The sequence below is a fragment of the Setaria viridis genome, chromosome 6 (genome assembly GCF_005286985.2).
Source record: "Setaria viridis chromosome 6, Setaria_viridis_v4.0, whole genome shotgun sequence".
Classification (NCBI taxonomy): domain Eukaryota; kingdom Viridiplantae; phylum Streptophyta; class Magnoliopsida; order Poales; family Poaceae; genus Setaria; species Setaria viridis.
Window position 1 is genome coordinate 28,420,325 of NC_048268.2, and position 9,843 is coordinate 28,430,167.

The window sequence follows — 9,843 nt, forward strand, 5'->3', positions numbered from 1 at the left end:
TGTTCAGCTTCCGGTAGTCAATGCACATCCTCCACCCTATCACTGCCCTCTGGGGGATCAACTCATTCTTTTCATTTGTCACAATAGTAAGTCCTCCTTTCTTTGGTAAGCAATGCACTGGGCTTACCCATTCACTGTGCGGTACTGGATAGATTATTCCAGCATTAAGCAATTTGATCACCTCCTTCTTTACTACGTCGCGCATGGCATGGCTTAGTCTTCTCTGTCCCTCCACAACTAGCTTATATTGATCTTCTAATTATATCCGATGAGTGCAGAAGGCCAGACTGATTCTTTTTAAATCTTTGACCGTGTACCTGTCGGGGATACATCCCCAGTACCCGCAAGGAAGGACAAAGTCGGACTCCTACTAGGATTCCCCTGTAATCCTACTAGGACTCATCCCGTGTAATCCTCCTAGGAGTCCTCCTTGTAATCTGACTAGTACTCTGCCCCCTGGAGTATATAAAGGATAGCACAGGGGTACCTAGCTCGGCAGGTCACACCTCAACACCCAAGCGCAGGGCGCAGTATACAAACACCCCTAAACAGGACGTAGGGTATTACGCTACTCCGGCGGCCCAAACCTGTCTAAATCCGTGTCTTGTGTCCTCGCTTTTACCTTCAAGTTTCAGGTCGGGCGATCCCTCGCTACACATTCTGCTACCTCGGGTACCCCTTGGTAGATGGCCGGTATAAAACACCGACATTGGTGCCCACCGTGGGGCAGATCGTCGAGATCATCGGGCAAGCTTGAAGGACCTCATCTTCAAGCCGGCGTTCGCTTCCAAAGCGGGAGCAACCTTCGTCTTCAACTCCTGACTTTGCATCACCGATGGCACTGGATCCTTCCAATGCTGCATCATCAACAACTAGGAGAAGAAGCGCCTCGACAGGAACTCTCTTCCACAAGAAGCAAAAAATCTCATCGAGAAAATCGACAAATTAAACCTCGGATCAAGGTTTGACTGCAAACTCATACTCCGACGGCGACTTCAGGTTCGACTGCGATTCAAACTCGAACTCCGACGGCAGCTACGGGTCCGACTACACCTCGGAGTCCGACGGCGACTCCGGGTCTGGCTACAACTCCGAGTCCGACGACAACTCAAAGTTCGACTGCAACGCGGAGTCCGACGGCGACTCCAGCTTCAACTCCGACTCGAAGTCTGACAGCGACTCTGAGTTCGACTACAACTCGAAAGTCCAACTACATCGCGAGCTCATCGACGACTACGGGCGGCTCGCTAATGATTTCTTCGACTATGTCGTGGGCACGCCGACAACCACGTTCGGCTTGCCGACGACTCCGTCGACTACGGGTAGCTCGTCGACGACTTCAACTACGTTGCGAGCTCGCCAACGACTACGGGTGGCTCGGCAACGACTTCGACTACTCTCCTCGACTACTTTGCTCGGCAACACACTGACGACTACTTCGTCATGACGCTCATCGACGACTTCTCCGAGTACGTCGTGGCACTCGCCAACTACCACAGGCGGCTCGCCGACGACTACTCCGACCATATCGCGACGCTTGCTGATGACTACTTCTACTACTCGTCTTGACTACAAGGCTAGTCGAGGGCGGACTACTCCAACTCCTCGTCTCGACTAAACAATTAGTCGGGGCAAACTTCGCATCATCGACAACTAGCAGAATTGCCTCCGACTAGTCGACTTCGTCAACAACTGTTACGGCTTCATCAACGACCGTCATGGCTTCGTCAACAATCATCCATGAATCAAACTAAGTCACTTTTCTAAATTATTTTTTGGCTTATTTTCCGTTTGCACGCAACACGCGCTCTACTCACCGGAGGGCAGCAAACTCTTGCGCACAACGCGCACTCTACTCGCCGTAGGGTAGCAAACTCTTGCACAATCGCGCAGTCTCTTTCTTGTTGCAGCAGCGACTACTCTCACTTTTGTCTTCTCTTAAGTTCACTACTCTTCTCGAGTAGAACACGCGTTAACTCATGAAAGCCTCAGGTGCATCTGTCACACCTAAACCCATACGCGTATACGAGACAAAGGTCTCACACACGCAGTGGCAACGGCTACCCGGAGACTGAGAGTCTAAGCGTAACAGGCTAACTACCCGGGAAGAGTATGACTGAAACAAGAGCTTGACTCGCAACTTCATATTGATCACTGAATAAATTTCAACAGTTTCAAAATCCTACAAATATGCTACATAATGTACGCATCTTTTCTTTCAGGTCAAGCTTTGGCGACGACGCTCGTCGTGACACCAAGCGTGCCTCCAGAGGTACAGACTAGTTCCCAAACTTGGGGGCTAAGCACCAACCACTACTCAGAATATCTCCAGTGGCTCAGCTAGCTCCCAAGCTCGGGGGCTGAATGCTGCAAAGCTACTCGACATGGCTTCTACGGTTCACCTGGCGCGTAAGCTCAGGGGCTAGACGCCACAAGACTACTCGGATGATGACTGGAGTGAAGATTTAAGATCCTTGAGTTGATTATTCTATCAATTCAAGGCTCGGGGGTTGATAAGCTACACCCAATAATTTTTCAAGCCGGAAGAACAAGATTCAAGATTTTGACCCTCAGCCTGTTTCTGCGATTCAACCTAAGGCTCGGGGGCTACTCCATATGGAGTGCGACTTTCGCCGCCCTCCATACATGAAGACTACAATATCAAGATGATCAAGGCTTTAAGCACACCATAGCCTCATGGCAGCTTTGAGAAGCTTTGAAGATTCCGCCAGATAAAGTACTCGAGGAACACCAAGACTACTCGGCGAATATCTTAAAAGTACTCGAAGACTGCTGCATTCAACTATGAAGTGCTCGGGGGCTTGTCGGGGATACATCCCCAGTACCCGCAAGGAAGGACAAAGTCGGACTCCTACTAGGATTCCCTTGTAATCCTACTAGGACTCATCCCGTGTAATCCTACTAGGAGTCCTCCTTGTAATCCGACTAGTACTCTGCTCCTTGGAGTATATAAAGGAGCGCAGGGGTACCTAGCTCGGCAGGTCACACCTCAACACCCAAGCATCTGGTGTAGTGGCTTTTGCTCAACATCTGGTGCTTCTAGTTCTTATTGCACCAATTCTTCAATATCTTCAAATTTTTCTTCTTCTAGAGTTTCATATTGAGGTGAAAATGCATCGGTTGCTTCTCCTAATTCATTTTCTTGGTCATCCTCATTATTTTTCATTACTCTAAGTAGAGGATCCCTGAAATTTTTAGCAAAATATACACTTTCTACCTCCTTGTTATCAAGAGATAGATGCAACTTTTTCCGAGATGCGGACAGAAAATCATAAGTGTATTTAGTACCATCAAGATTAATTGTTACTTTGCCTTCTCCGGCATCAAGCATAGCATTTACCAACTTAACAAAAGGTCTACTAAGAATTATATCATCGTGTTCATCGTGGCAAGCATCAATAGCAAAGAAATCAATTGGTATAGATTTATTTGAGACATTGACTTTTAGATATCTAAGCACACCCAACGGTTCGGTTGTTCTACCATCTCCCATGATCAATTTAATCGGGGTTGGGGCAAGTTGCAAGGTCTTACTAAAAAGTTTAGTTTTGAAGACATGATACTTACATGTGCTCCTATATCACAGAGTGGCTTGTCAATAATATTTCCATTAATCATGTAGCCAATATGCGGTGTAGGCAAATGTGCTCCTTCATCTTCATTGGATCCAATTGCGTATATTTGCACTAGACTGGTGAACGGTGATGCTTTGGGCTTTACTCCCATGACTTTCTTTACTTCAGCAATGTATTCTGGGTCTACTTCTTCTTTGCTAAAAAGTTTCTGAATAATTTCCCCAGCTGTTTCCTTGTCAAGCACATACCCAGTGTGTCTCTTTGATGGAAAATCTATCTCTATAGCGCTGGTTGACCCCTTTTATTTGGATATGGCCTATGTTTATCAAATATCTCACTGAAATTGGTAGGAATCCAATCCATTTGTTCAACCTCCCGCAGGAGTTTTGCATTCACCAGGCTTTGAGCTTCTGATGTTTCTGGTTTGTCAACTTTGATGCACCAATCTAGTTCCTCCTTTATGTGTGCTGGTTCTTCTTCTATTTGTACCTCAGGCTCTTCTTTTGCATCCTTCTGGAGTTCTTTTCTATAAATTTCAGCAAGTATTTGTCCTTGATTTTGTGGCTCTTGTGCTCCAGAACAATAGCTATCTCATTCTCTATTTATGGCTGCTCCTCTTCTGATTTTCTGTAATAGTTGAGCGGCCTTTCTGAGCGTTTTCCTTGTCGAGCACTATTGTTCTATGCATTGGACGTTAGCAAATTCAAAATATTTTTCTTTATGTAAAAGAAGTAATAAGTAACACCTCAAACAAATTTTACATATATAGTGTGTGTATCCCTATAATATAATTTGCTTGTCTTGCACTTGTCTAGGTAAAGTTATTATATTTGGATATGGATTAATTTAGTGAAATTCACCCCTATTTCTAATTTAGAGCCTGTTTGGTAGAGCTCCATCTGATTCTGATTCTCTATGGGAGCTGATTCTATAAGAAAAGTGATTCTATGGTTGAAGGTGATTCTCTTTGATTCTTTAGCATAAGCTCTTAAAATCAGGATGGAGAATCACTTCACAGAATTAGGAGAAGCTACTTTTTTTATCTCCCAACCTCTTAGTTCATTTTAGAGAATCACTTCACAGAATCAACATAGAATCACTTCTCTCCGAAAAACTGTTTGTCAGAACTCCTACTGGATTCAGCAAAGAATTAGCTTTGAGAGCTCTACCAAACACACCCTCAGCACCACCCCACCTAGTGCCATTCACTCACAGCTCTCTCATGAGCCTCGTACCTCCATCGATTTATCGACCCTCCCAATGTTACCATGGACCATTGTTGGATAATTACCATGGCCTCATCGGTGCCCTTCTTGAGGGGACCCTTTGAGGCACACCCTTCCTTCCATGTGTTTCTCCTAGCATAGTGCTACAAGTGCCTTTCTTCTCCCAGTTTGGTGGATTCCACCATCCTGTCCTTCCCATCTTCGATTAACTCTTGGTGTATGCCAAAATCTCCACCAGATAATTCTTCTTCGACAATATGCTAGTAGTTGCTTCCACCCTATCCTTCATCAGAGTGGCATCCATGCCGCCTCACCACCCTTATGCCATTGTCTTCAGGATGGCTTCCCTCTAAACTCATCATGAACAAATAAATCCTCACCAAAACCTAAATCCCCGAATCCAAACCCTAAATTCACCAACCCAAATCTCTAGGACTTCCCGTATTTAAACATTTCCAAGATCATTATTGTCCTATTAATCTAGCAAATCTCTTTTTATGTAAAGTTGTCAAATATATTTGTGAATACCTAGTGGTGAACCCAAGGATCAAATAGAGCCCAAAGCCCTATGTGAGTATGCAACTCTCTCCCCCGTCTCCGGGTAGAAAAGGGTTGCGACTACAATTCGAATGGCTATAGTCTCTTGCGTTAATTATGCTGGAGCCTGGGTAGACGGTCAGGGTTGCTGGGGTCTGGTTCCACCCCTATGAATATACATCTATTACAATTAACTCCTACACTAGAAATATTCCAACCGAGCGCAGAAAGAGGGTGTCGTGCGCCACCTACAAAATCCCTACACCACCAAGCCCCCAGATACGCATAAGCCTCCTCACGTGCCCATACAGTACACATATAGGCCTCACAATAAGACCTCCTCCGATGGTTGCATATGAGCTGACTTATAGAATATTTTCTCATATTTTAATAGGAGAGAGAGGAGAGCTATCTCTCGATGAAGAGATAGTCTTATACACACTTTAAGATTACGCGAGGACTACCGGAGGAGCTCTAATAATGACTTTATCATTCTCACATCCACGACGCTAGCACGAGTAGGGACACCACCAAGTAGGGACACCACCAGTAGGCTAGCAGCAGCAGACAGCCTTACCTTTACTGAGCCCCACACTGCAAGCAGTAGTACTTTCACAGCGTTTGGACTCTTGACTCTAGCGGGCCACTTGTATCAATGCCACAAACCTTCAGCTGTACAGAAGCGAGAGACAATAAAATAAACAACACAGTACAACCTAGAGATGTAAAACAATATTATATGTATACATGCATACATGATCCTCAATAATTTTTACACATAGCTTGCTATAGCTTGTTCAGCCTTGACCCTGACTCATGCCCACTAGTCTATGCATCTCTTCTCCAGTAAGTTACTGTGTGCACTTTGTTTTTTAGAGAGTACTGTGTGAACCTTTCTCCTTAACAGCTTCACCTCTAGCTACCTCCCTCACCCTGCCTCCTGCTTTTTTAGCTTATCTTTTATCTCTGATCCAGTGATCAGTGATCACACAACAATGGAGACCTAACTTTACAAACATATATGCCCTAAAAAAAGACTTTATGTTTATTGTAAGCAGCAGCAGTAGGGGTAAAAGTAAAACTAGCAAGCAATAGGTGCATGATGTTCTTCTTCTTCCATTGCACTAACAGAAAAAAGCTGGGCCGCTTTATATATATACCTCTGGGACTAGAAGCTTGTACTTCTACCTCTGCTAGTTTACCACCACTGGCTCTGCTAAGCACACTGGCTAGTGCACAATCACAGCAAATGCTACCTCATTACCCTAACAGCCGGCCTCATCGCCATCACCATCAGTGCGTCTACCAGCAAGAGCAGTCATCATTCTTATTACCGAACCCTACTGCAGCTGCTTTCCTCATGCCGGCGACCGCGATGTCCGCTTGGGACGGGTACGGCGGGCAGATCTTCCCCGCCGACGTGCTGCTCCAACACCAGGAGACCCTGGAGGCCGTGCTCCAGCAGCCGGCGGTGGCGGTGGTGGCTCCCCTGCGGGAGCCGGATCAAGCGGCGGGGGACGCGGGGGCGACGGCGGCGGTGGTGGATGCCGGCGGCGGCGTCCATGGCGCCGCCGCCGCGCCGCGGAGGCGGCCGTTCCGGACGGACCGGCACAGCAAGATCCGCACGGCGCAGGGCGTGCGCGACCGGCGGATGCGGCTGTCGGTGGGCGTCGCGCGGGAGTTCTTCGCGCTGCAGGACCGCCTGGGCTTCGACAAGGCCAGCAAGACCGTCAACTGGCTCCTCACCCAGTCCAAGCCGGCCATCGACCGCCTCCACGACGCCGACGAACCGGCGGCGGCGCCTTCCTCGGGGCCGGCGGTGGTGAAGGGGAGAGGGGAGGGGAGCTCCTCGAGCACGTGCTGTTTCAACAAGGACCCGAGGGGGGAGAAGGGATCAAGAAGCAGAGGCGGTCGTGATGGGCCATCGGCGGCGCTCATGGAAGAACACGGCGGCGGCGAGATCGGCTGGATCGCGTCCGACACCGCTGTAGCGGCAGCGCCGCCGCAGCCGATCAACGAGTTGGAGTACTCCTACCAGTACTACCTGCAGCTTGAGGAGATGATGAGATGCAACAATGGAGGAGTGCCAAGGTGATTTCTTGTATGCATGGTATGCAAACATATTAGGTCTAAACACTCTATAATTAAAGCTTGGAGGCTTCTATAACGTAATTAGCTAGGCTTCTACTGCCATGATCCGATGCTAGTAGATATATAGTACATATACATCACCTCTCTATCAGTCAAGACACAATAGCCTGCTGATGGGTTTGTGGTATCGATTTTCGGTTAAGGCAATTAACCCTATAATTAATTTGCTGCTGATGGTATTGAATTCTTCATATAATCCGGCTAATGATGTCTGTTGGTTTTAGTTTGCTGATGTCCTAACTTTAAGCTTTTCCTGAAGTTGCATGTCCTGAGTTTTCTAGAGCTCCAAGGGCATATGATCCTTGACACACAGTTTTATCAGGAGAAATCATGGACCCTAGCTAAAGCTAGCAATTGAATTGCATACTACCCTTCAGAGTTCAGACAAGTTATTGGTGAAATTAACATATGGTAGGGAAACTGTGCATGGATATGAATATTTGGATATGCCGAAATAAATGGCAGATTTGCATGACAATCTAAATGGGATTTTTCTTGAACTAGCTGGTATATTGTACTAGTAAGGTTTCAGGTCTTTGGAGTTTCATCATGTGGAGCACCAGAGGATGGTACCTGACTTACTCCCAGTTCATTAGCACAAATTAAATTTTCTAAGTCTAGCCTATGCATTTCCATCAATCGTTGACGAGCTTGAATGGTTGACAAAGAAACGAGAATTAGCATAGTCTATCTGGATCGGTGAATCATCATCACATTTGAGCTCCTTATTACATACCTCACCTCAAACCTCTTCACACACTAAATCCATGTGGAAGAAATAGTACCTGTGTCAAAATGTATCCCAAAATATACATCTGAACAATTTGCAACTCATTAACAAATTTATATCTGTTGTTTGCAACATATTATTCTTCATAACACTGCACAAAATTAACATAAACTTACAACATAAATTAGTAGTAATCAGTAGAGCACGGTTTTTCATATACATGTGGGGAACCATCCATTAACATACATTAATTTCATATATATATCTAGGAACATTTATATCTACCTATATACATAGGAATATCATATGCTTCATATTGGCTCTCTGTTATTTCACCTGCTCCGTAACATGAGTCTACCATACATTTTTTTTAAAGAAACTAATCATGGTAGTAATTTTTTTTGACCAAAGACAGCTGCAGCTGGAGGTGTTCTCCTTATTATAGCGCTTTTCTTACTACTGAAACTGCTAATTGCATGTGTAGAGGAACTGAGGAATGCTGCTATCATTTCGATCACCAGAAAACAAAAAAGCAAACCCCTCACCCTGGTCCTAGAAAAACTACCGATTGCAGTCCTGTTCATGATCAGAAAGCACGGGAATTCAGAATTTGCTCTTGTGATCGGTATTATGTCAAATGCATAAGAAAAGTTGGGAGGGAATAGGTACTGTTTGAGTGACAGCAAGTAAAGAAGAAGTTGTGCGTTCAATCATTGATGAACATCTTGTAGGAAGTTGCATATGACAGCAAAGAAACGTGGGGTATACCTGCTAGCCCAAGCTTGTGCACTCTGCATATTGCCAATTTTGGCATATCAGTACGGTACGTAGACAAAGCTCTATTTGATAACCCCTTTACTTGTGGCTTGAACTAAAAGTATTATTACAAGCACTTAATTTCGTTACAGACAGACATAATAGTTGAACTGTGCTAGCAAGGCTGAAAGTAAATATAGTCCAAAGAAATCAAACATCAAGGCTATATGTTCTGCAACTAGACTATCTGAAGTTCTATTGGCAGGGTTTTGTACATTTCTGCAATGAAAATTAAAGTTGTAACTGTATGGATTTTTTTTAGGGAAATGGATTTGTTCTATCAGATATATATGTAGTCTAGCAGCATGCTCAAGAATATGTAGGTAGCTAGGCAGTCCAATTTAATCTACCATCCTCTTTGGTAGTTTACTGAAATTATCATCTACAGTCTACTACAGAAAACCATAATAAACAATAAGGACAAATCGTATAGTATTTTGCAACTAAAAATGTCATCCCAATATACAATGATGAGATTCTGGCATATAATTAATTGGCGAAAAAGGGTGAGAACGTACAGGAAAGTCTTAGAATTTTAAAGATTAAAGACACCCGAAGCCAAAGCACATAAGCCAATTTTTGGCTTATTCGAGGACCTTGGTCACCTGATATAATATATATATCCTTGATAGTCCTGTTTCTAGCTATTGTACATAGAAGGCTGTTTTTTATTGCCATATTGTTCATGAGGAGAACTGTGTACTTATTCTTCATGAATTTTGGATTATGCATATTCAATTCTTTATTTTGATGGATAAGATGTTTTCAGTATCAATCTATCATGACA

At 44.8% G+C, this 9,843-nt stretch overlaps 1 protein-coding gene across 1 annotated transcript; it reads left to right on the forward strand.

The window, feature by feature from the left end:
• The first annotated feature begins 6,535 nt into the window (after window positions 1-6,535).
• On the forward strand, window positions 6,536-9,304 carry LOC117859986 (uncharacterized). The gene is made up of 2 exons (XM_034743190.2): window positions 6,536-7,450; window positions 8,725-9,304. The coding sequence occupies exons 1-2, from the start codon at window positions 6,609-6,611 to the stop codon at window positions 8,903-8,905; spliced, it is 1,023 nt and encodes a 340-aa protein (XP_034599081.1). The 5' UTR covers window positions 6,536-6,608; the 3' UTR covers window positions 8,906-9,304.
• The last annotated feature ends 539 nt before the right edge of the window (window positions 9,305-9,843 follow it).

Excerpts from the sequence above, each read along its gene's own strand:
- LOC117859986 (XM_034743190.2), top strand. The coding sequence starts at position 6,609 with ATGCTACCTCATTACCCTAACAGCCGGCCTCATCGCCATCACCATCAG. Across the intron at positions 7,451-8,724 it reads AACAATGGAGGAGTGCCAAG|AGGAACTGAGGAATGCTGCT; the intron begins GTGATTTCTTGT and ends TTGCATGTGTAG.